Consider the following 27,588-nt stretch of genomic DNA (forward strand, 5'->3'; position numbering starts at 1 on the left):
TGTGGTTGGTTTTATGATCCCAGTGAAATCCCTATGATCTCACTGAGGTTAACAATGAAATTTAAATCTGTGATTTAGTATTAAAAAACTGCAATGGAAAAGTGAAGTAGTTGTTAAAGTCAGTTTTTTTGGTTGATCTCAAATGCACATTGCCAGAATTCAGACTAATGTCAGGCAATAAATTGCCTACTAAGCAATGTATAAGTGATCTTTAAAAACATCTCTTGATTTCTTTTATCTTGCCTCTTCTAGCAAACACAGCATGTGACCCTGTGATTGAGGAGCATTTCCGCCGCAGCCTTGGGAAGAACTACAAGGAGGCTGAGCCCGCCGTCACCAACTCTGTGTCCATCACAGGTTCGGTGGACGACCACTTTGCCAAGGCACTGGGTGAGACCTGGCTGCAGATCAAAAATAAGGGGAGTCCCTCGTCGTCCAGCAGCAGCCCAAACTCCTCCCCTGACAGTCACATGGTCAATCACAACCACTCCCCTTCCGTAGTTTCCTGAAGGAGGAGGATTCTAGAGGGATGTGCTTGTTTCCTCAGCCCTCTCAATCATCCCGGCTCCAACATTCATACCCTCGACTCTCCTGGTCTGTTACCAGCTTCCCAGAGGGAACGTCTGCCTGCTGGTCTGCGAAAAACTTTCAAAGCCCTCAAGCCTGTTTTCTCTCTGTGCTCTCATTGAGGATGAACCAAGCAATAACACATTCGTTATTTTTTTCTGTCCTCTGGTATGCTAATATGCCAGACAATAATCAGTAATGTGCGATGGGGTTTGACTTGGGGACTTGACTGGAGCAACAACCTGCTCCTTCCAATCGTTCATCATCGTCTCCTGCATATCAATCAAGCTTGGAGCTGAGCAAGTGTCTGTAGTTATTTGTACATAAAGAGAGAGGAAAGGTGGCGTTTTAATTATTAATTTTCTTCTCTGTTTTGTTTTTGTTTCTTTTAACAGTAGTTTTGTGTACTGCTTCTGCGTTATGAGATGCCTGAATTTAAAAGAAAAGATAAGTGAGAAACACTTTGGAGACAATAATCACAAACCACCTGACTGTGCTACCAAAGAAACCTCAGATGCTGATGTTTATCAATGCCCACCTTGAAAACAAAGCAACAAAAAGCCATCTTGTAATTTTCTCCCTCTGTTTTTTCTTTAATTTTCTCATCTCCCTTCTCTCTCCGGGGTATGTGTTCTGGTGATTTTGTTACTGTATGTGTATACTTAAGTGATCGACTTTGTCTGATTTGCACTACTCCTGTAGAGGGTAATGGGGTGGCACTGCACAAGCTGATAAAGCTGATCCATGTATTTGATCTTCCACTAACCTGTGCTTAAAATTGAGCCGTGACAGAACCGTGGACACCCCGTTATTATGGATTTCTTGTCAAATGCATTTCTAAAAACATTTAAATGCACACCTGTAGGTTTAGGCAGTAGACCACAGTAGACATATAATAGGTAAGATGGATTTGGATATAACATGTCTCAGTACTCATGTTAATTAGCTGTTCACCAAAAACAAACAGCCAACCACAATCCGATGGTCTAAAACCAAGCCATATCCAAACGGTTTCTTTATCACTTGGTTCTTCCACCTTAAGCCACACTTGCTGGTGCAGAGAGCTCTCAGACTCCACATGTGTGTAAACTGGCTACTCAAATACTCACATTATGACGGCTACATTATATGACTTACATACAGTATATTTTCAGTATTCAAAATATGTTGGCATAGTAAATTCATACCACCCAGCCATTCATACTGGTCTACTTGTAGGTTGTGAGAACTACTCAATGAATATATTGCTGCCCCAACAAGTCAAAACTAAACTAAACTTCAAGTGTCGCATTGTTTGTGGCACCTTCACAAACACAGTCCGGTTACCAGATCAGCTAACTGTGGTGCTGATGGACACCACAGGCATTATGAGGGGAGATTAGTGCTGAAAACACAGTTGTACAATCTGCAGCGTGTTGAAGGTTGGGCTTTGCTGAATAATGTGCTCTGATGTGTTTCACAGGCTTAACTGCTGACAGTGATGAGGGGATAGATGACTGTGCATGTCACTTTGTGGTTAAAAGAGGAAAAAAAAAAAGTCTGGTTTCTCGACCGGGGGGAGAGAAGATTATTTAGATCTCTTCAAACATGCCTTTGTTTTTGTAACCCTTCGAACACGGGTGTTGTAATTCTATTTGGCTTACACCCTTCTAATCCCTCCTCACCCTACACACTGTGGTTTGATCGATTTCTTCAAGGTTTGAAGGGTAAACTAATGCTTTTACAGGTGCATGTTTTTTGTTTTGTTTTTAATAGCTGGTATCTATTAGTGATTTTAAGCATTTCAATCTTAGCTAATATTAGCCTTTTCATTTGGACGTTAGTTGTTACTTCTTTCGTTGTCAGTAACAGACATAGACACTATACACTCACTGCTGGGTCAGTTGTACTCCATATTATTATTGTTATTATTACAATTTTGTATTTTTGTTTTCCATTAATATCAGCATGGTAACAAACAGCTATAGTGGGACAGCCTCTGGACAGGCTCTGTTAAACGATGAGCGCTGCGTTCCTCAAAACCATCTCAGCATGAGAGTCGACCAGCTCATCCCCACAGCAGAGCAGTGAGTGTTCTAGTGTTGAGTTGGCTTTGGGATACGCTGCCCATTAAGGTTTTTCTTAAGATGTTGATCCATCAGTGGTACAGGATGCTACAACCTACGTGACTGAGCTGAGACACCAAATTAGCACAAATTAGTCCACAGGTCCTTGTTTTCCACAAAAGCATAATATCCTGAGAAAAATGTCCTTCATATTTGAGTCTGTTTGGCTACCATCTTAAAGTCAGGCCCTTCATACCGGCCTTCACCCATTCTCTTGCTGCAATCTGGCAAGTTGTTCTAGGAGGCTAGGATGCTTTTTTAAGACAAGGTATCGTTTACGGTAAGAGTTGGTGATAATTATCACACTAAAAATGACTTTTGGTTACTGAAGAAAAGTAACATCTTAATTCAAAAATATAATTTGAAAACATTTGACTTTATGGTTTGATCTTACACAACTCTCGACCGTTTGCAGCTGACTTTTTGAGTCCTGACTTGGTGTCCAGCCCTTTTTTTTTTAAAATTTTTTTATTTCAATGCTTTCTTTCTCAACAACATTGTTTTGTTGCTGCAGTTAAGCTAGACTGCTGCAGTCTGAGGAAATGTAATAGAAGAGCCTGCACCAAGGTGGCAAACATTCCTACTATGGGGAACTTTGTACAGTCCTTGTACCCACTCAGTATCTCCATATAAACAGACAGAGCTACAGAATAACTATCCAGGGCCACTTGTCCCAGAGTTCCTCCGCTGACAGTGTTTTTTGTCTGTACCAGAATTAAGATTTCTACTTCAGCTTATTTGGCCAAAAATCTCTACAATGTGAGAGAGAAAAAACTAAATGAAAAGGCCGTAAAAGAGGACGTTCAGAACATTGAACTTGAGAGAACTCAGACTATTTCAGTGTCATTCTGTAGAAAAAGTACTGAATCATTTCATATCTCTCAGCGGAGGTTTCTCAAGTGTCATGAGTACACCCATTAGAGTTCTCTGCAGCGTTCTCGAATGTCCACACATTCCATGCTCATATATGAGAACCAGAACAGTTCTACAATGTTCACGTGTCTAAACGTTTGAGTTCTAACCCAGCCACCAGCCACTGAACTAATATTCATAACGAATAGCTACTTACTCCACGTTGTAAATGTGCTTTCTGTGACAGGTTTCCGGGGGTTAGGAAGGTGATTGTGGGCAGCTGGGGGGGGGAGGGGGCAGGGTTTTAGGAGCTGAGCTCCTGTAAGCACAGTCTCTAAACCAGGAGACGTTCAGCTGCCACTGGAAGTCTTTTTTATGGTGACACCACCTCCTGTCAGATTCAGCTGACCCTGCTTTATCATTGGATTATTACAGTAACTTGTTTGAGAACATAAGGGAAAGGGGCTCGGTGTCCAGAGGATTTAGTTTTCCATATTATTATTCTTTCTCATTATCATTTCACTACCACCTTGTAGGTAGGAGGCTCTCTTTCTGCTTCGGCACACACTCCCTACACACTGTAGGAGAATCACTTAATAAAAAAAAATACTTTTTTTATAATAGGTAACTATAAGACCATCATTACGCTGTGCGTAACGAATGTACAGAGAAAAAAATCGTAGGTATTTTTTGAGGAACAATTAATTTGTTAATGATATGTAGCTATTTAATTGTTGTTTTCCCTGTCCTTATATTGTAATCAGTGCATTTTCTTTTTTGTGAAAAAGTTGATCTTTTTTGTTTTATAGAGTTTGTCTTGTTAGAGTAAAGGTTCAAGTGCAGGAACACAGTAAATGTATGAAACCACAATAAGCCACTGGTGTGTCAGTGACAGTTGCTACTTCCATTGGTCCCTGATGTTCTGAAATTATTTAACTTCGTAGACTTTGAACAAACATTATACAAGCAAAAAGAAAAAGTTCTTGAACAGTTGGCATTTTCTGTATTGATCAAACATAATTTTGACACTAGTCCGCTGCATATACTGTAGCCGACCACTTCTGAATCATTTCTATAAATCTATAAAACCAACAATGATGTTCCACCACTGCACGTATGCAAAATGAGTTGTGGGTCGTTAAAGTCTTTTGATAACTGTTTTTACACTACACTTGGGAATCCAGCTACAAATAAAACCGTCAGTCTCTTTCAGAACATTTGTTGGATTGGTTTAACTTGTCTGAATCACTGAAATCATAACGCAAAAACCTGACCACATTTTCATACATATTTTGTGCTCATAAGCCTGGAATGATGTAAGGAGCTTTGGGGATGCCATCATCGGACTGGAGTTCCCATCTGTGTAGGCCATTTAGCATCTGTAAACTACATGAAAATTGTGGAGATAAATCAAAGAGGAGTTGGTCTTTACTCTGACTGTGCCGCATTTTCAAAGTCCTTTTTGAAGTGGAAGTAGCATGTACTTAGTGGTAGTAATACTGTAAAAAAAACATTTGTATCAAGAAAACAATTTGTGGCTCTGTGTCTCCTACTAAAAAGGTTTTGGCAGGCCACCTTTTTGTATGTAAAGTAGCCTTGATGAACAATAAAGTGCTTTTAAACCACTGTCTGAGGGTGCGGGTGTGTTCTTGGCTGCAGGAATGTAGTATAATACACATACAAACTAAAGACTACAGTAAAGTTCACACATGCAAACAGAAATAATAAAGAGACATTTAATTCCAGTTTTTGATCAGATACTGACAGAACAGAATTGGGACATTTAAATACAGCTTGGAAAGTTCAATGTTGAATGAAATTTCCCAACTTGTTTTCAAATTGCCACAATCCATTTCTGTATAAATCCAAGTTACACTTCATTACACTCAAAGTGTCAGACACAGGACACAAAAGACAAACGTGAACATGCGTCAACACAAACACGTAGGCGTAGGATTAAACTGCACTTGCAGGTTCCAGGTCGTCTACAGTAACTAAGCTGATGTGGGGTCTGTGCAAGTTTTCTCAGAGTAACTGACCAGAGCTTGTTTTAGTATTAACTGCAGTATGCATCCTCACTAAACAGGGAGAAGGATGGATTTGCTGAGTTTAACTGTTGGTTTTTTTTTTGTATTTTCACAATTAATTTGAAGCTCTCCTCCAAACTTAATGGGCGAGCAGATGTGTAAAGCGAGTGAGTTTTAAACAAAATAAAAGTCCCTCATCACCAATTTGGAGTGTTCTCTGTGTTTGAGCACATACTGTAGATCTCAACAGACTCTAACAGTGAGTAAATGGGAGTGATAATGTCATGATGTGACAGGAGAAGGTACATTTTCCCCTAAATACAACTGTTTTCAATAGGTGGACGTTCTGTAATGTGTTTGGTTTTGATTATGTGAATTCTTTCTGCAAAGCATTCATTGAGCGATTCACTTCCATTGTCCTCATTAGAAAGGAACCCAAACATGGAATGAAGTGTCCAGTCCTTCGATGGCTCTGGGTTTGGTCCTTGAATCCTTCAGATGCTCTCATCATCGCTCATGTCCCAAATCTGATGAGAAAAAAAGACAAAAAACACTGAAGTAAGACTGAAATAAACAACACGGGCGTCTGTCAGTGTGTGTGGAGTTTAACCAAACAGATAAATCAAAGGCAAATTAGAAGCTTTTAGTAGACTTCAGTGAGATGTGGTCAAAAACTTCAAAAAAGCTAGTAAGATACTTTTAAAGGTGTCCTAAAGGATTTTCTTGTGAATATCAATAGTATATAGTACATTGTACTCTGTGTATTAGAACACATATTTCTTGATAAGATTAAAGTGAAGTGCTCTTTTCCCCTCTATGATCAGTCAAAACAGGATTAACTATACAGAAATGTCCGACTTCTGAGACGTATGTTCATTCATGCACTCAGAGTGGCATGGAGCCGATCAGCTTGTGGCACTGCTGAGGTGTTACTGAAGACCGGGTTGGTTTGACTGCAGCCTTCAGCTAGATGGGTTGTCTACGGGGTTCAGGTTAGGTGGGCTGTCTGGCGAACCAAGCACTGTTGTATCATGGTCAGCAAACCACCTAGTGGTGGTTTTGACACTGTGGGCAGGCCCCAAAGTTTTAAAGATCCAGAAAAGCTGCACTGATTTAAAACATTTCTAATAGTCGTGATTATTTGATTCAATGTAAAAAAGCATGAGGAGGTGGAGAAACGAGAGAGATTCTTCTAGTTAGTCACAAGAAAATCTACTTTAGAGCCTGAAGCCTACATTTCAACAGCTTTAAAGACAATTACTCATAATCGAAGCTAAGAGGCTTCTTACCCTGGGAAGTGACAGCAACACGCACACACACACACACACACACACACCAACCTCCTTTGCAATACAGTGTCAGTAAACAACAGCAGACTTCTCATGGCAGCAGATTCCTCGCATTCTCTCTCTGTAAGACGTAATTCACATACTTCTAACGCGCACATCACAGAGTGTGTACACACACACACACACACACATTTTGACACATACACGCTGCATTCCTTTGAATGAGTTGCTTCATCAGTCAAAGAGCTCAAATGTGAATTCCAGCGCAAAGGCTTAAGCCAAACCAAACAGCAACAGAGAATATTCCCTGTAACATAGGAGTGAATGTATACACATAAATCTAGACCTGGAGATACTGGATATTATTCAGGTCATTCAGTAAAATCATATCTGACACATATTTATGAATAATTCTTTCTATTAAAAAATGATTTCATTTTATTGATCATTATTAGGTAACCTACCTAATAATGTCCATAAGGCATTTCCTGGTTACAATATGGAAATGCAAAAATTTGAAATGTGTCTGCAGGCATGTTTACAATACAATGGAGAGGAGAGTTTCTGATCATATATAAATAATAAATTGTATTGTAGATTTAAGTAGGTCAGTTCAGGGTAGTTCCTATTTTCTTTACAATTAGTATTTTTTCCAGGAAACATCCTGAGAAATTGTCTAGATGGAGTAATCAGGAAGTTGAGTCATGGCAACAGGATTCATTTCTTGCCAGAGGAAAAGACCCTAATGAATCCTCCTGGTTTGAACAGGTCTGTTAGGCAGAGATCAGAAAGGGTGGGAGTCGTAAGGACATAACAGACACAACTTAGTGCACCTCACTCATTATTTCTGTATGACAATGCATAGAGATCAATGACCAATGATGCAAAACAGAGAAAGTAAAATGTCTTAAATTTGACCTTTAATCTACAATAAAGGAAAGAAGCAGATCAATCAGAAGATCAGTCCAATACTGATGAATGAATGAATGAATGAATGTGTTGCTGTGAGTACAGGGTTGGAGTACTCATGCAGTTAGCGTAGCTTAGCATAAAGACTTGAAAGGTCAATAATGAACACGTTATTGCTTCTACATTGGCAAGAAATGTGAACCTCTTGGAATTTCATGGTTTTCTGCATTAATTTGTCAATAACATGGGATCTGATCTTCATCTAAGTCGTCACAGTGATAGTGGAATAGTGAAAAGCTATTTGGAGTCAGGTATTAGCAAGTTAAGAACATTTGTTTGGAGGTGTGGATTAGAGCTACCTCGACTGACAAAAAACGCTCTGCATAAGAAGAATACGCTTATGTTGGCCACAACTCGCCAAAAGGAGCTTTCAGAGGATCTACGTTGTCTACAGTTAGACAATCTAACAAATGGAGACATTTAAGACTGAGGCTACTCTACCAAGAAGTAAGCGGGAGTCAACCAGTTATTAATTGCAAGTGTTCACATACTTTTTCCTCTATCACTTTGAGGTTTTATTGGTTGTTTTCACTAAAAACACGAAAGAATGGATTTTTTTTGTGTGGTATTATTGTAGGCACAATACTTTTGAAGAAAACCAAAATGTTCACATACTTTTTCTTGCCCCTGTATGTTTAAGTTCACTAACTATATTTGACAATAACATCAGCCTGAGTCTATTTAAACAAATGTCATTTGTCAGTTGTCTGACCTGTGATAACCTGAACAACACTCTACCTTAGTTCAAGTTGTACCGGTTTTACGTCCTATTATCTTTAGGAGGCTTCTGTCAGAAACTGAGTGCAGTTTGAGAGTTTCAGGGCACCGTGGAGAATCAGGGACAAATTCATATCAAAGCTGGACGTTCAACATTTCTGCTCCACTGCTGCTGGGGAGCGAGCATCAAAAGGACAGCAAGAAAAGAGCTCTTTGAAACAAAGCGACACTGGATCCCCTCTCTGGACGACTGCCATGACGCACTGATGCCCTGTGTGTGTGTCTCTGTGTGTGTGTGTGTGTGTGTGTGTGTCTCTGTGTGTTTTGAGAAATCTCTTGGACAAAATGAAAGAGTGGGGCAGAGAAAGGAGGCAATCTAAAGGGGGGAGAGACCTTATGTAACGTCAACAGCTCCGGCGAACTGAAGCCAACAACTTTACTACACTCTTTCATGCACGGATGAATGGTTGGGATGTTTTTCAACCATTTCCCTCCATTGTTGCAATGCATAAGCAGATTGTTGTAAAGCAGAGATCAAAATAAATTACCTCTCGACTCAGTCCAAATAGAAAGCTTATTCAAATCCCAAACTTTTCAAACGTTAACAAATAACACAGACCGTCCTGTGAGTAGGCTCGCTCTGTTTGATGTGTGCACAATGCAGGGTACCACACAGTGAATGAAGCAGGGATGCTCGTCACGTTTGCTCTGTTGAACTGTGATTTCCAGTGTGGCTGGAGGTGCGGTCACGGGTGTACAGAGGGTACAGGTAAAGGAAGAGTTCCCAACCCTGTGGGTGAAGCAACTTGCTGTGGAGATGATGCAACTCTGTGCTCCATCTTTCATTTTTCTATAAAAATAATCTACAAATGAAGCCCGACATTGGCTCATGTATGGTTTCCTACATGGTTGACCCCCCACAACAAACACAAGTGTACACCGTGACAGCACCTCAAAGGGATTGGGCACCAACACAATCAACAACACATCTTTAACTTTGAAGCAGCCTTATCGCTTCAGGACCTCGACTCACTGCAGGTTAAAAAAAACTGTTTCATAATGGGTCCAACAATAAGCTGCATGTAATCATTGTGTGGATATGTTTGTGTTTGTAATCAGTTGGGCTCCAGCTGATATGACAAGTATAATCCTGGCTAGTTGTTGAAACAAGGCTGGGATCTGATCAGATAGAGGAGGTTTTAGCTGGAAGCTATGCTGGTGGAGTCCCAGCCAACTCTCTGCTACTGCTGATTATTGTTCCCCAACAAATGCAACACAAGCCTCAGCATGAGGGTCTTTAGCAGTATTTGCCGCTCTGCAGCGTTGGAAAAGGAAAAGAAAAACCAGCACAGCTACAATATATGCGCTCTCCTGCATCACAGTTCGTCAAGAGGCAGCTGTTAAGATGTGTGTTATTTCAGCAACACCACTTTCTGGCAGATGGCTCAGGATTTTTGCACCTTAGGCAAGCAGATTCAAAACACTGAGTGTACTTACAGGAATACGTCCTTTGTGCGGGTGGCCCCTGTGGGAATCCAACCTATAAAGCGATTCATCTAGGCAGTGCTACCTAACCACTGATGGGCTTTGCTATTAAACACACATGTGCTTTACATATTAGAACTGACACCAGAGCACAAAGCGCAAAGTCAAGCTTTCATCATGGAGACTGGCTCCATTTGATGTGCAATTAGTGGACCACACAGAGCGCTGTGGTTTATGGCTGCTGGATATAACGGTGACTGAGTGCCGAATGTAGAAGATGGAAAAGTAAGTGAACTTTTTAATTCACTCCTGTGATCATGGAGCATTTACTGTATGTGAGGTTTTAAAAAAGCTGAACAAGCCGTAAAGGCTGCAGCCGGATCTGTCATTACAAACTATGTGACAAGCTCTGTCATCCAGGCTGATCACTGGAGGGTGGATGACGGGTGGATCTACCTCCAGTAGGGCTCCTTAGGTAAGACCTCCTCATGCTTTCCCTGCCTTTGCCTTGTAAATGGTCCTGTACACCTGTAAGTCGCTCTGGATAAAAGCATCTGCCAAATGACATCATTAGGTTCATGACTGAAAGTGGCTTTAGTCAGAATTAAATCCATTCATACAGTTACTGATCGGAAAAAGGCCAGAAACTATTGACTCTTCATATCTCAAATTGAAGATTTGGCAGAGAGTCGTTCATATTCAGAATTAGCCTCTTCAATCATGCACCTCGTGCTCTTCGATCCTCCACGTTGGCTTCTTCTCTCTAAACCTTTTACTCGTCTGACTACCTGTAGGCTCTAGTCACACTGGCCCCTCCCTGTGGAATTATCTACCAGAAACCATGTTTAATAATAATTCCTTAACCTTAATGTTCCCATATTCAAATGACCAATTCTTTATGATGTCTAATTGTAAATTTTATTTTTTATCCATTAGCTGTGCCTTCTCATTATTCTTGGTCTATAATTATTGATGTTTTGTTTATGGTGCCTTGGAAAAAATTGAGTATTATAATTAATAATTCATTTATTTTGAAATACAAGTTATGATGCATGCAAATCATGGTTGAGAATGGATTTGTAATAATATTTTACAAATAAAGTTGTTGAATAGTCAAATATGGTCCAATATGTGCTCCTGGAACAACACTGTTATATCATGTTCTGATCTAAAGCCTCTGATGAGTCTGTGGAAATTTCAGCACAGGGCAATTAGTTCAAACTTCACAAAGGGGTGGATCTGTTAACCAGTGGGACGCCTGTGATGATTTATGTTTATGTGGGGGTACTTCCCGTTTCATCTATCTCATTAGACCCCCTGAGGGCAGGCTTGACATCAGGATGAGGGAGAAAGAACAACAGCTTTGACAATCAAAGAGAAATAAACTCGGGGGGAAGTCACTGCAAGACCTAAATGTGAATATTTTTAAATGGTTTGATATTTGAAAAATAGAAATTAAAACTCACATCACTGCCCAAGAAAATATTCTCTCTCTATTTATCGTCTCATTTCTTCCTCTCTTTTCTTTCCTTTTCCTCTCTTCTAATTGTAATTCGTCTCCACTGGTTAACCACCATCCTCTCATCATGGCAACACAACACAATACGCTGCACTGGAAATCACCTAAACAACAACAGCAGCAACAGCAGCAGCAGCAGGTGTGTGTGTGTGTGTGTCCGCTGACCTAATGGTGCCAAAATAGTTCTGCAACCCTGGATGGCATGTCCACTCATCCACATGTGCATAATAACTCACACGACACATACACAGCGAAAACAAAACCTGTATTCCAACTGAGCAGTGGGTTCAGGCCGGTCGATTTAAATAAATAATGTTCTTTGGGTATAGCCTTCCTGATAATTTGCTTTCTGGTATGGAGGAGTATTCAGCTTTGAAGTATACAACATGTGATAATTGTGGTTTACAACTAGCTCAGGAGCAGCTGAGGGAAAAAGCGTTATCTGGTTTAGCTGGAACCCGAATCTTTATCTGAGAAAACAACAAAAAAAGGAAACATCTAGTTAAACATCCAACTTTTGGCTCCATTCAAACATGCAATGATCATCATGCAATGTCCCACAGAGACCTTGCTGCAGTCAGTTGGTGCATGTTGGTGCAGAAATACTGTATCTGTTTCCTGAATGCACTGTCAATGAAGTCTGATACAGACTCATTATGCCCAGAGGATGAATCATTCATTGAATCATTTGATTTTTGATCAAATATCTACAGGACTGTCGGCTGTAGTTATCAGTGTTTCTGTTGGTGTGGTTATTTGGTGGTGATGGTTTATTTTATTTTATTTATTTTTTGATTAGAGAACATATAAAACAAGGTAAAGCAATTCCTGCCCTGGGATTCATGAAGTTCTTTGAATCTTGAACGTGTCTTTGTGACTAAATACCTGCTAAACTAGTGACATTAGGCTCAACTGAAGAACAGAATAGTTCTATATAGAATAGCAAACATGTGTAAAAGGCTGGTGAAGTTCAGCTAGTATCTGTACTGGGGTGTTCAACATGGCACAACAACTGTTTCAGAAGACTCTTTAATGCTTTAGAAAACAGATTCTTAAACGTTCTAACTCTTAAATTGAGAAAGCACTTTTTGTCTTTGTCGACTGCAAAACAAGTCTATTAAGGTCTTTTAATTTTTACAACTGTCTCACATTTCTGATCTATTATGACTCTTGAACAATTTACAGGAAAACACTGCTGGACTTGTCATCGGGTAGATAAGAATTAAGACTTAATGTTGGTCTGGGGAGACAGTGTGTCATTCTATGTTCCAGTAAAAAGATCAACTCGGATTAAGAGTTTTAAGACCTATTTTAACACACTGAAATGATCACACACACACGCACACAGGCATGCAGCAAATGTCTAGGCAAAGGCACTGATGAGTGTGTATCCATACCCATTAGTAGGTAAAATGACCTCCTGCAGCCCAGTGTGACACCTGCTGCTGCAGGACGCTGCATTACTAGATTCTCTCCAGATATTTCTGCACAATGCAGCAGGAATCTGCAGTGTAGTGGTTTCACTGGCAGAGAGAGGGTCAAAAGTTAAAAGGTCAAATCCCTCTGAAAGTCAGGAGACTGTGACTCGAAACTCCATGTTGCACACCTGTGACTGCATCATTGTGAAGGTTAGAAGGACACAACAAGAGAAAGCAGCTCCTGACAATGAACATTTCAACTGTGCAGATGAGTGAAGCATTCAAGGAAAAATGGACAAAACGTTTCTTTTGCTACGTGCTGGACGCAGTAATTTATGCTACTTGTGCAGTCCAAACATACACGCTGCAAGACAAAAGCTATGTAACATGATATGATGCCAATTTCAGTGCTTACAAAGGCAGATACTAGCAGACACCCCGGGGCCATGGTGTACCATAGATAACATTTTATCCTTTGTTTTGGAAGAAAGTCCTGACCAAGACACCAATTTGACTTACAACTAGTGTTTTTGATGATCGCCACAATAACTGTGCTTAAAACAAACACTTCATGTCATCTCGCTACACACGTTACAATTACCAGCATCTTCTGATCCTGCCTTACTCGCTACGCACAAAGCTTTGTTTTCTTATCCAAAAATTGCCTCCAATATAACCGGTCTGTAAAATGAGTGTTTTTAGGTGACACATGTCAGAGGCCATGTGAAACGTGCTGTCACGTTTTGTAGTGAGGTGCTTTTCTCGGGCCCTCATTTTTTACTCATCACCACTTCAGAGTATCCGAATCCATCAAACAGTAAAACAAACTAGTGAAGGACTCTTAAGTCCTTAATGCCGTCTCTCCAGGCACCCCATTGATTTCCACACAATAATCAGAGCTTTGGCAAATATTACTTGGCAGTAAAAACACTCATTTGATGAAGTTGTTCCAGATGCCTCAATGGATATAAGATGTTGGAACTGCGTGATCAAGATTCAAAGCCGTAGATGTGTCCCATTTGGATGTGAAGGGAGTCTCATAAAACTGGGAAGAGGCCTCAGGATTGTGAAACCCACATCACGTCTAGACATCCTGCACATATCAACGATTTCATACACAGATTTTAAAATCTTGGGCATGTGTCGAATCTCTGGGGACGGCACAGACTATGATTACAGACACATCTCGGCAGCACAAGTCCCCGCGAGGACAGTAACTCTTGTGTTTTCACGAAGCTAAATAGAAATGTTTAAGCAACACTTAAGAAATCTGCCGAACACGCCAAGTTGGTATGATCAATCATGGCTAAAGTTCTTGTTTTCAGCCTCTCAAAAATGAAGATCACTGTAAAATGAATATCTCTGGGTCTTTACACTGTGAGCTTGGACTCTATTTACATATATCTTATATACAAATTAATAATAAAGACTTTGAATGGATGATGCCAAATAATGGTAGTTGCAGCTCTTTTTATGGTGCCTAAAACATCCTTCACGATCGGTTCATCAATTGTAACATGTGTTTTGTCTGGAGAGCAGCATTCTTCTTGCCTGTGCTGTTAAACCATACAGGTGATCCTGTAGCAGTCAACGTAACTCATCAGCCTCTTGTTGAGTTTTAGTTGACCTAAAACTACAACAAGTCCAATCAAAACCCCCCCACGTCACCGCCCCTCTCTGTTTTTTTTTTTCAACGATCATTTTGAGCTCTTTCATTTCCTACAGCGATCCTCTGTGTTCTCTCTGGTGTCCTCATTGTTCCAGGGCTGCCGCTCTCAGGAGGGAACACAGTGAACAGGCCACAGGATAGATGTGCGTGTCAGTTTCTGTGTGTGTGTGTGTGTGTGTGTGTGCTGTTCCATTCACGGAGACTAGAGACGGGAAGAGGAACAGGACATGGGTGGAGACAGGAAGAGGAGGAGCACCCTCAAACCTAACCTGCCCTCGCAGTAACATATGTGCTGTTCTCTGGGTTAGAGAAACAAAACTGACCCTTGTGCTCGATTATAACAATAAAGCCAGTAACGATGACCTCATATGAATCAGGGAACGTGTCCAGTTTGAAATTACACCTGTTAAGTGAGTGTGTTTCTCAGAATCTCACTCATTCACTACCACATTGAAAAGTCATTGTTATACATTTTATTATGTGTAATGTTGTTTAGTCAGTGCCTCTGACACTTTTTAACATTCCCCACCAGTCTGTTGCTCTTAAGCCTAAACTTATTAATGCCGCTTCATTGATGTGTTTTTAATAGTTTTTGGACAGCGGAGGTTTATGGTGCAGTGGAATAAGTTATTCAGTATCGGGTTTTAAATACAAAAACAAAACACAATGGATTAAAAAATAAATAAAAGGATACAGCACAGTTTTTTTAGTTTCTTTTTTAATCCAGATTCTTCCTTGTCCAGCCTTGTTGCCTTCATTACCCACAATGTAACCCCAGTGCCATCGGTTCAGTCAGAGATTTGGGTGTGTTGTGCTAGTAGTAGCTAGGAGCCTCCAATAACGAGCCTCAAGCAGAAATTAGATGAGATCACTTCTTTCTTTTTTTTATTATCAGACTTTCATTAAAGTTTTTAGCCCAATAACACAGCTCACTTAGGTAATTTATCACATTTCAAACAACTTCTGCTGTAGTTACAAAATACTGTCATGTGATATTAATATACTGTTGATCTTAAACCTGTAGTAGTGTAAATACCAGTGTGGCATGTTTTATTTGTTGGTTTCTGAGTGCTTACCACATATCAGGAATTTATTGTACTGCAAAAAAGCAATATAGGGAAAAATACTTTTAAATTGTTCAGAAGAAAACGAAAATAAACTAACATTTAACTAATGAAATAAGGAGGTAGAGGGAGTGACATGAGAGGGGAGGTAAATATTAAGGGAGGAGAGATGCGAGCCTGCGAGAGGAAACTGGCTGAATGTAGGTTTGGAGAAGTAACGCCAGAGGGAAAGTGAAAGATAAGATGGCTCGGCATGAAAGTGATTCGACACCTGTCAAAAGAGGGATAGAAGATGGCTCTGGTGGGAACAGTGTGAGTGTGTAGGTCCCAGCTGAGGTCACGTCCTCTGGCTGTGTTTTCATAAACTCCTGAGTCTTGGGGTAATCAAAGCACAGACACTGACAAAACTCAGCCTGATAGCAAACCTTGGAACCCTCGTAACCGAGGAAGCGATGCAGCATCCTCCTCCTTACTTAATTTTCTGCTCTTGTTCCTAATTTTTCTTTTCTTTACTAAAACTTTGTCAGACTCTATCACCACCACCACCACCCCGTCTTTCTGCCTCTTTTTTATCTCAAGAGCCATAAAGACCAGCTACAACAACAAACGGAGTCTCTCTCGGCTGGGTGTGGCGGCCTGCGGAGCAACAGCTGGGTCCTGTTCCTTCTCCTGAGACACGGACAGGACAACTCTCCCTCCTTTTTGGGACAACTCTACCTCCCTGCCCTTAACTTATTCTTAAATATTTATTCATTTTGGCTCTCACATTCTCAGGCTTTCCGCGCTTTCTAGGCACAACTTTTCTTTGCCTTTCTCTGAACTACGTTTCTTAGAACTTATCTCTGTCTTTTTAGGTACAGCTCTTAAAGACTCAAACAAGCATCAGATCCTCTCTCTCGTCTGAATTCTCTGTTCACTTTAAACATTTGGATTTTTTTTAGCTTTTTCTGTTCTTTCTCTTCCTTGATCTGTCAGTCCACATCTCCCTCTTCCCTTCCCTCTTCCTCTCTCCCCTTGTATCTCCCCCTGGATCCCCATTTCCCTCTGACACATTTCCTGTATACTAGAGAGGGTTATCATCACATTTTCTGACTCACACAAGTGTTTCACAACACCACAAGTTTGTCATTGTGGTAAAAAAAAAAAGACTAAAAAAACTAATACTGAAATCTAATGTCATTCTTATAACATAAACATTTAACTATTCATCTTTCTTCTGTCTGTAATTAGGATTACAACTTATTGCTTCATTTGTCAATTGTTAGAAAATATGAAAAGCAAAGTTATTTAGTTCAGCTGCTGCAGCCTTTAGGGCATGAGCGTTTGTGTAACCACTATAAACTCAACCTAATGAACTGTTCTGAGTGTGCAACTAACCAAATGGCAATAACAGATCAACTTCAGAGGCAGCCCGCGTGTGTGTGTGTGTGTGTGTGTTGCCAGTTCAGACCTGCCCTAGGTTTAATTAGAACTGTGAGTCAAAGCCAACTGATGTGTGGTCAGAGGAGCAATCAAACACAAGTAGGGCCCCACAGGCACATGCACAAACACATGTGCACGTGCAGACACACACACACACATACTTGCACTCTGGTGAAGAGAATAAAAAATTATGAACTTCTTTCTTTCTCTGCTGTATGAAAAGAGGTCAGTTCTCAAAGGGACTGAGAGCAAATCAAATTCAAACTAACCTATCTTTATGAAGCAACAAGCCCAGACACACACACACACACACAGCTCAGAGGAGAGAGGGGGGGGTAAGTGCCTAGTAAACCACAGTCGAGGAGGTCTTTTGATCTGACACTAAAAACACAGTTTTCATTACAAAGACCCTTTCAATCTGACAACAACCTCGTCCTAACTTTACCTTTTAACACATCAGAGATGGTAACAGTGACAGATAATGTTGGGAAATTCAACTGTTCATCACCAGTTCACTATTTTCAGCATATACACATGAGCTTTTCAACTACTGGGGAGCACCAGGCTCAATAGGCTAGGCACAAATGTTCCTGAATAGTGAATGATAATAGTGGTTTAGTTAGATTTTTTTTATAGTTTTAATATTCAGGGTCACACTATATTCACATATTCAGTAGGAGATGATGTGCAGGTTTCTGTTTGTTTAGCTTAACTGTAGTGCTCCATTAAAGTGCTTTTGTTTTCACTAGAAAATGAGGTCAGGGGAAATTGTGCCAGTTGTAGACGTGTGTTCATGACAAAAAGTGTTTCTGTGCATCAGTGAAATAAGGCCAAACACACACACACATACAGTATATGCATGTATTATATCTGTTGTGTGTGTGTGTGTGTGTGTGTGTGTGTGTGTGTGTGTGCGTGTGAGCCATTATCTTAACCAGAGGCTTGATGATATCACTGCCCTCCATGTGCTGGGCAGAACAACATCATTAGAGCTGACCCTCTTTGTGTGTGTGTGTGTGTGTGTGTGTGTGTGTGTGTGTGTGTGTGTGTGTGTGTCCATGCATGCCTGCATGTGCGTGTCTGAACACTGTATAGACTGATTCTGTGATTCTGGCCTGCCAGGCTAGTCACAGGTAATCTGCCCTGGAGCTCTGGCCTGAAAAGGAAACACACACACACACACACACACACACACACACACACACACACAGAGGGCCAGCTCTAATCTGTCTTTGAAGCAAATGCAGAGGTTTTTCTGTATCAAAGATTAGCTGAAGAATGAAAGGAATAAACAGTCCTGTACTCATGCTAAATAAATGTGATTACATGAACTGTATATCTGTTCGCACAGCAGCTGGAGATACTTCTACACTACACTGAAGTGTTTTGTAAATAATTTAGAATAAAAAATGTTTAAGTTGTAATAATTGTGATAAACTAAACGACATACCGCGATGTTATTTTAAATGTCATGTTTAATATTACACATTCAGGCTGCTGAAGGTTCTTGGTCATCATTTATCGCATGTTCCGTGCTCAGCTGACAGACTTAAATACACTAAATGTGAATGTTTTCAGTGTATCAAACAATAGACCATTAATAGGACACAATGTGTGCTTCACATACTGACAACATTCACTTCCTGAGGTGTCAACGACAGGATTTATCTCCTCCTCAGGAGTGTGATGAAGGGCACAGGTGGTGCATTTGACCTCCACATTAAAGCTAAACAGGTAAATGTCCTTCATCCATCAACATGAACACATATAATGTATCTTTAAACCTTCAAGCTATGATATTTCTTTATTGGAGGAGAGAAGACTGTAAAATGAATCGTATCATATGGTTACTTGAATAAAATAACAATTCTGCACGTAGTTTACTGTAACCAAGCACGGTGCACTTCTATAGTTTAGCTTTTGATCAAAGAGAAGATTGTGAAATGCATGGGAACTTTCCAGAGTTGAGTAACTTTCTTCTTGGTTTTATTAACTGTCGTCCAATATTTTGCTGAGAACTAATGAGCACTTTCATTTATCTGCTTTTCAACCAGGGCTTCTTGGATCTCATTTTACCATCACACCTGAATCTATGTTTTTTTTTTTTGTTTGTTTCTTCTTTTTTTGTGTGAGAATAAGGTTGCTAGGATATTAAATGTGACAAATGGATGTCAGCTTGTTCCCAGGTCAAAAATAGTAAATGATTTGGGGATTTGGGGTTTTGCATTTCAGTGAGAACGGTCGACTGAAATGACAGTTTCTAGGTGTGGATGTCTGTTGTTGAAGACAGCAAGAATAAACATGGAAAGACTGAATTTAAATATAAACTAGTTAATAAAATATAGTTTTAGTTTGTACCTTTTTTTCTGTTTAATCATAATTAATTTTCATTTCCATATAGAGCTATAGATGATGAGCCTCTGTAGCTCTTTAGTAACCTGATCCACATGATGAGTGAGTGGGGAGCTGGGAGCGGAAGTGGGAGTCCATTCTAAAAGTGCAGTGCTGATACGGATACAGAAATAGTTGTTGAAGGCTACAGATGAGGAAGAAGAGAAGAAGAGGGGAGCTAAACACGGACGACTAGACTACTACTCAGGCTGTCGGAAACCAGTCATCTGTCTGTCTGTCTGCCTGTCTGTCCATGCATTCAGTCAGCTGCCAGGCCAGAAGAAGACATCACTCTGGACCGACTGACGCCAGGCGAGAAGCCATGTATAGGAGCAGGACCACTTTAAGGTTTTCCATGTAGCGAGGGAAAAGTTGGCTTTATGGGCTATTTAGGACTTATGAAAATAACTCCCCTATGATTAATGATTGGTAATTCTATATGAGCTCCTCTAGATCTCGAGAACAAACAGGACAGCTGGCCTTGGTGCCATGCATCCCCTTTGCCCCCCACGTACAGTACACCTCTCTACCGGCTCTGACCCAGTCTAAGAGTGTATTAATAATATACAGCCCACCAAAGTAGTCTCCCAGTAGAGTGGAGTAATGTGAGTAATGCGCTCGCAAGACAGGTTAGATCTTATCGCCTACTATTTTTCACGTTGACTCCTTCATCTTATTAATCTTAACATCATTATATGGACAAGTATAAGGGGAATAAAGTCTAAATATAAATAATGCAAAACAGAGATAACAGGTTGTCTACCAGCACGGGTAGAGCTGCTTATTGTGACAAAATGAGACAAACAATTAGATATCATTAGTCGATATTTATATATCTGTTCTTTTTTATTATATGCTGCTGAGTATTTATATTTGACTGGTATTTTGCTGAAGATAGCACCCTGTAATAAGGGAAACACTGAGCGGCTAAGCTAAGCTCTGATGCTCGTATAACCTCAGCTACAGAAACAGAAAGGGGTTTAAAAGAATGATGACATAGCTGTAACGCCTGACCCAAGTCCTGATTGGGTAGCTGCCCTGACACAGAACGTCTGCTATTTAACATGGTGACTCAATGAAGTGAGTAGGTTTATTTCAACCCATAATAAAACAGAGTTCAGGATTAAATATCTGGTTTCTATTGTAATCTGGGCAAATAAAATGATATTTTAGATTTGCCTTTGTAGAATGGTAAGTTTGGTCAACACTGTCCTTTTTCTGTCAACCATGTTTGTCCAACTGCCTTTCTTTACAGTACTTTTATTTCAGCGTGGGTGTTTGTTTGTGCTCACTCTGATGTCACTTTATCAGGAAAGGATTTGTGTACACAGTCATTTGTATAACTGGACGGCAGCTGGACTGCAGTGATTTATACAGAAAGTTGGAATAGTTAAAAACAACCAAAATATTCATAATAATATTATTAATTATAAAAAACAATATTTAATTTGGCTGGCCTGGTTCTCACAGATATAAAGATGCTGACTAGTTTGTAACATGCAGAGGTTGGTTCCAATCTGGAGACCCCATAAACTAACATGACTGTTAGCAGATAAAGAACTATGAGCAAACATACAGAGGAATGTGTTTCCACCAAATATACACATATAACCTTCAAGCACTCAGAGGGTTAGGAAGGTTAGCAAGTGAGGTTATAAGTCAAGGCACTGACTGACAAAGCTTCTGAATTTAGCCTGTAATGAACCACAGAAATTTAGACCATCTACTGAATACAGGCTGTGTGAGAGAGAAACTATGTGAAGAAAGAAAAGAGAGGAGGTGTGACGTGTCTGTACATAGCTGACATGTACACACTTTTATAATTAGCAGCCCAATACATGTCAGGCACACATAGCAAGGGCACATATGGGACATAAATACACACATGGTGAAGAGCGCTGATACATGATGACACTGGCGTGTATGTGTGCTTAACCCTTTGTAGTTAATATAGATATATATATATATATGTGTACATATAAATTATATATAAATGAATAACAAATGGCTATGTAGCTGTGTCTTAAACCACCACAAATTAAAACAAACCAACTAAACTAACCAGTTCTTTGTCTCAGAACTTCTGGTACTTTGCCGTAAACAACAACATGAAAGCTGCTGGTTAATTTAAGCCAAACTGAACATTAAACTTCTTCTATTCTCACCATACACTGTCGGCCATAAATCAATTAAAAAGGTCCCGAGAAACTGTGTTGAGTTGTTAACTTCTGCGGTTTGTGTTTCTGCTTGGAAGGAGATGTTGGGTCAGGACATATTTTTACAATGATCTGAGAATTTGATGAGGATTTACACTGAAATTAGTCGTCTCTCTCTGAGGCTGAAGATCACTCAGCTTTCCCATCTGCTCTTTTTACAGAGAAAGGAAAGATGATGAAGAGGAGCACGTTTTAATCCGATGCACATACTGCATTGTTTTTTTATCTTTTACTGAAAAATGCTGTTTAAGACAAGCTGAGCCAGACGTAAAATTAATCTATCAGTGAAAACATTATGTCAAACGGCTAATCGAGGCACACACACCTGGTTTTATTTAAAGGGATAGGTTAGTTTAATCAAATGATCATATTTCATTGAGTAGCATTACCTCAAGTGTACGAGTAAAAAAGAAAAGGATTTAAACAGATTTATGTTTTGCAACATAGCAACATGAAAAATATTTATTTGTTTTATGGGAAGATTCATGAAATTAAATAGCTATGAAATGTCAATTTGAAATTATGTGAAATTTTTTTGCAACATCTCTCTCTCCTCTTTCTCTCTCTCTCCATCTCCCTGTCTCAGAGGAGGGTGTACAGCATGCTAATGAAAAAGTAGACCTAATATGTTTTCCCCGAGTCCATCTGGTAATAATTGTAGCATGTAGCAACCGTAGCTGTGTTTGGATAAAGCTCTGACATACATGGGCCCCTCTGACGCTCAAGCAGTAAGTGTGTGTGTGTGTGTATGTGTGTGTGTGTGTGGGAGTAAGAGAAAGAGAGAGAGAGGAGGAAAACAGCATGTGACTGGTGAGCAGTGAAAGTGTGTGTTAGTGTGTGTTAGTGTGTGCGTGCACGCTCGCGCTTCTATGTTTTCCAAGCTGGTGGGTGATGGGCCAACAGAGCTAAATCCACTTTTTCATCAGCGCACTCTTTTACGTAGAGAAGCGAAGAGCAGAGCAGGGCCGGGCGTGGGTGGTTGGGTAACCTCTGCTTTTTTTGGAGCATTAGTGTGACTCAAGGTGATTATTCGTGACATCTGATGATGCACGGGGCTGTTATCATAACAAATGCATCTGGAGAAACACAGGTGTCTATATTTTACTGAACACTGCTAGAAAAATAGCAGGATGAAAATAGCAGGATGTAGGATTTTTCCAAAATGTTGGACAACACGTATGGTTCATACTCAGGTCACTGTGAAACAGAAATAATTCAGCTAGTAACTGGCAGAGAGATCGCCCTGAATATATCCTCCTAAAAGTATGTGTCTTAAGACAAGACACTGGCTCACAATAAATCAACCTGCTTATCTCTCAAATTAGGGGCCTCAGACCCCAAGAATTCATAGAAGTCTCAACTTCCAGGAAGGTCCCATACATGCTTATGTAGGGATTGAGGTTATTTTACAACTATCTCACTGCAAAATGTGATAGTGAGGGGATGAAATTATTTAAAACACAAGAGGTTACACCCTATAGAGTGTTTTCAGCTCTCTACAAAATCCTATGGGACAAGATCGCATCAAGTGAGAGTTAGAGCCACTGTATTCAAATGAGACATTACAATTCATGTCACAAGATTAAACTGAAAACCTAGCGTGACAAGTGACACATTCTTCTCCAAGTGTCTATCTTGTGACTTACTGGCAGTGCCAGTTAGAGTAGGTGGGATGGGAAGGGAGTGGAACATGAAATCTGCAGAAAGATCCTTTGTGCTGAGAGGTCACACATCCTCTGTTTGGGGCCATTCGCGAGTTGACAGATTAATGTGTGTAGGAACAAACACACAAGCAAACTGCAGGGCTTACTGAAAATGACGATGATCACAGGGTTCCTTTGATACGACGCACAGTAGTGCTGGAAAATATAGTGATCATACATCCTTCCTATTTCCCCACCAAGCAGCATGACAATATACCTTAAACTACAGCAACCTTTCTTCCTAAAATAACTGTGAATGACAAATGCAACTGTACCTTAAAGAAACTAAAACGTTTGAGTATACATTAACAAAAAAATATTACAACATTACAATGATGATGACTAGATGGACCGTCAACAGGAGAACATTGGTTCTGTAATAAAGCACTTCAATATTATTTGTTTTCATGACCGTATAGCCCTTTCCTATTGTGCCAATATACAGTAATGCTCAACTACTCGTGGAGAAAATCCATCTCTTTTGTCCTCTTACGTAATAAGGATTGGCATGATCCCTGTATGTGCCTGCACAAATGAATATTTTCAGTGTTTTATATAACCTCTTGTGCCAAGCCAAAGACACTGGGAAGGTATCATAGGGGTGGTAGAGCATCCTGTACAGACACTCATTTCCTTTCATTTCCTTTGAGGAGAGTGCGTGTGTTGACCTCTCCAACCCAGCCATCGAGGGAGTGATCAGTCAGGAAGGTCAATCAGCTTAAACACAACACGCTCATCTGACATGCAAACACGTTTCTGTACTACAACATAGTTACATTTTACAGTTTACAGTCCACGTTAAACCTGCTTCAGGGGTCAAAGATCTTCATCCGACCTGGCTCCTCCCGACCTGAGTCGATAGGACACGCTTTCAGATTTGGTGAACAGGTCTCTCTTCTAGGCATGGGAATGTGTTTAACATTAATATTACAGTTTTAACATATTTTCACCAACCACCTGACTTAACAGAAGTAAAATGAAGAAAAAAACAAATAGCTGGAGAAAATCAAGCTAAACTCAAAAGCTGTTCACAAAGGCTCCAATCAACCTCCAACTGGCTGCATTACAATGAATCCCTAATTTCTCTACATGACTCGACCATGTTGTGTGTCTTTGGAGTCTTGACCTGTAACACGATGGCTCATGCAAACACTTTTGGGCAGCATCGGCTCAAAGGGCGACACTGTGTTGGACTTCTGTGGAAAAGGTGATGAAGATGACAAAGAGACTATTTCGAATCTTCCTGCATACTTTCACACCTTTGCACACTGTTCGCATGACTGTACCTCTTTTAAAGAGAGATTATGGCAGTTTGGTGTTAACTTGACCTTTAGTGGGTTTTTGTTATTTACACTAAACTTTGGAAGGCCAGCAAATTTGTGTCATACATGCACGTGGGAAAGTCTCCCAGGAAAAAGAACTAGAGTGGCTGCTCTCTCAGTAAAACGCCTCTTTGCCCCCAACTACTGAAGTCACATCTCCTTATGTACAAACATGGTACACAGTGAAACGGCATAAAGGAGGTTCAACAATACCCCACTTCCCTAACCATTGTATCTTTTACACAGGATGTCATGGCACCAAATTGGCACAATAATCCCCCCTGGGCAGTGTTAAGGGGACTTGTCAGATGACACTACATGTGTCAGAAAGTCAAAGATAGACAGATAACATGACAAACACTCCAACTAAAGTATACAGAGTATTGTCCCTAGGCAGACAATGGAGGTAACAGCTGTGGTATACAAAGAAAACCATACAATGTCCAAGTCTGGAAAGAAATCAAGTAGATCAGGTTATGAATTAATAAAAATGAATGTGTCTTCATGACGACAGCCAGCTAAAGATGCAGCATTTTGCATATGAAAACAAATGGTCAGTAAAGTTTCAAATACATGCAACTCATTTGCCAGATTCCAGTTTCGTAGTACATTTTCCACCCTGCCTTGCTCCTACCAGAGTTTAAAATCTCTATAGGGCTAATCTCACAAAGGATCCATTTACTCTGACTCGTGCATGCTCACACACACTCATACACACACACACACACACACACACACAGTGGGTCTAAACTCTTACCAAACTTGAACTCCTCCAAAACCCTGTAGTGACCGCATAAAAAGTAGTTCTCAGGTTACAAACTTGCCCAAAATAGACCATAAGTACATGGTACTGCTATCTGGTGAGGGAGATTATAGTTTAGAATGGTTACACAAACTTGCATGAGCAAAAACACACATAGATACACATGGCCTGTAATGAATTCAGTGTTATGACTTAGGAAAAGAGGAGTTGTAAAAATAACTCATTATATAAAAAAGCCATTTAAGTGCACTGTAATCCAGGCCTAAGCATTGTAATATATCACCAATGCTATTGTGTTCCTAATCAGTCATTATGCTGACACGTAGTTTAAATATCACAGCCCTTCAGCACGTCTAAACAAAGGATACAGGAAAAAAGGCAAAGCTCTGTTAGTGACGATGAAGGAACGGCCTCAAAACAACAAGTTATTAAATTAGCCACTGGAAGTGATAATCAGCATCTGATGATGACTCATAGCTGTCTACACATCCAATACGTACACATAAAGAACATATCCAGCCCATCCTCCAATAGAGGCCTTTATAACCTCTAATTTTTACACTGAGAATTATCATTATTTCAGGCCTGCACTTCTGAAAATATGGGTCAAGACGTGAGAAGAGCCACAAGCTCGTTTCTAGTGGGTTCCCGCATGAAATAAGTAATAATATGCTTTCACGAGCAAGAAAAGAACTTCTGTCCCTTCCTGGAATTGGAAAAAAAAATTGAAGGGACGTCCTCCAAGAGCAGTAGTTTTCAGAATAGCTAATCTGTGTACAGGAAACAGGCGCTAAGACTTCTGGCGCTAGTGGGCTAAGCAATCAAAACAATCTCTCCATCTTCTGGTCGAGGAGAAAGGGACCTACGCCAGACTCTTCAACACACATCACACTCATCATGGGAGAGGGTGAATAGAGAGGGAAGGAACAGGCGCAGGGAGATGCAGAGAGTGATAGGGAATGAGGTGGAGACTGACTGCAGGAGAGGGGATCTAGAGACACTCTGAATAACAAGGAGTCCCAAGAGAGGGTGAAGTAGGAGAGACGTTTGTTAAAGACAAAAAAATGATCTAATTATTTTTTTTACTTGTTCACAACTTTCTCTCCCTCCCATCTCTTGTCCTCCTTTGCCCTCCATGCTTTCTTCTTCTCGTCTTTTCTCATTTTCTTGTCTTTCACTCTTATCTAAACTCCTTCTCTCTCGCTTCCACCCCTCCTCCATCCGTCTGTTATGGGTACGAGTTGAGGAGAAAGTACGTGGGATTTTCCCACAGCTCGGCAAGACCAGACCCAGCCCCCACCACCCACACACTCATTTTTGGTCTCTCCCTCCACTCCCTCTGTCTCATGTCAGAGGGGAGTCTTGAGGAAAACCACTCATATTCCACCGCTAAGTATTCTGGATGTTTGCTGGAACATTACGCCTCTTGTTGTTCCACAGACATCAACTGTGTGCTGCTATAGTAACACAATAATTGGAAGAAGGTTACAGGACTAAAATATATATCTCTCCCTCAGCTATTAAACTTTTATTTAAGGAATCCTACTGCAATCCAACAAAAGACCTTGGTTTCCAGAAGGACAGAGGACAAATCTGTTCAGCAAGCGTATGAAAAATTATACACTGATTTCCCAGGGTCATAAAACTGTGTCTAGTAATCCTTTTTCTGCCTGCTCATTCAGGTCTGGGTCATGATTCCAGCAGGGTAAGAGCTGGCTTATGGTCTCCCAGAATTGTTTGCAAGACGAGCTGCACCACCCTGTCAGAAATCAGACACTGGAAGGCTGTGTGAAAGGCCTACCGCGACTGTGATGGGGGAGATGGTTAATGTATGGGAAGAGGTATGAAAACACACACTGCACATTCATCGAGTCGCACTTGGCTACAGATAAAATAAGACAGATATAGAAGTGCAACGCCACATCCACCCTCAGTTCTATACACATTAATCAGGGTGTGAAGTAGGTGTCAAAGTCAAGAACTCATCTGACACAGGTGATAGAAATGTATGTGTGTGTGTGTGTGTGTGTGTGTGTGGCTGCTTTTCAACAATTCCACATGCCATTGCTGTGAGTACGCCACAATATCCA

General features: G+C 40.4%; 2 protein-coding genes across 3 annotated transcripts in view; one reads left to right on the forward strand and one right to left on the reverse strand.

Annotated features, from left to right (window-relative positions):
* Positions 1-5,150, forward strand: part of vgll4b (vestigial-like family member 4b) — a 34,522-nt gene extending 29,372 nt beyond the window's left edge. The window contains exon 6 of one of the 2 annotated variants that reach the window (XM_026348643.1): positions 253-509. In XM_026348643.1, the coding sequence (XP_026204428.1) occupies positions 253-509 (257 nt within the window). Of the gene's footprint in view, positions 1-252 lie in introns of both variants that reach the window. The other variant, XM_026348642.1, reaches the window with a different exon arrangement.
* A 96-nt stretch (positions 5,151-5,246) lies between these two features.
* Positions 5,247-27,588, reverse strand: part of atg7 (ATG7 autophagy related 7 homolog (S. cerevisiae)) — a 49,183-nt gene continuing 26,841 nt past the window's right edge. Inside the window, 1 exon segment of the mRNA XM_026348640.1 lies at positions 5,247-6,078. Coding sequence (XP_026204425.1) covers positions 6,046-6,078 — 33 coding nt within the window. The 3' untranslated portion in view covers positions 5,247-6,045.

This window comes from Anabas testudineus, chromosome 5, assembly GCF_900324465.2.
Source record: "Anabas testudineus chromosome 5, fAnaTes1.2, whole genome shotgun sequence".
Taxonomy (NCBI): Eukaryota; Metazoa; Chordata; class Actinopteri; order Anabantiformes; family Anabantidae; genus Anabas; species Anabas testudineus.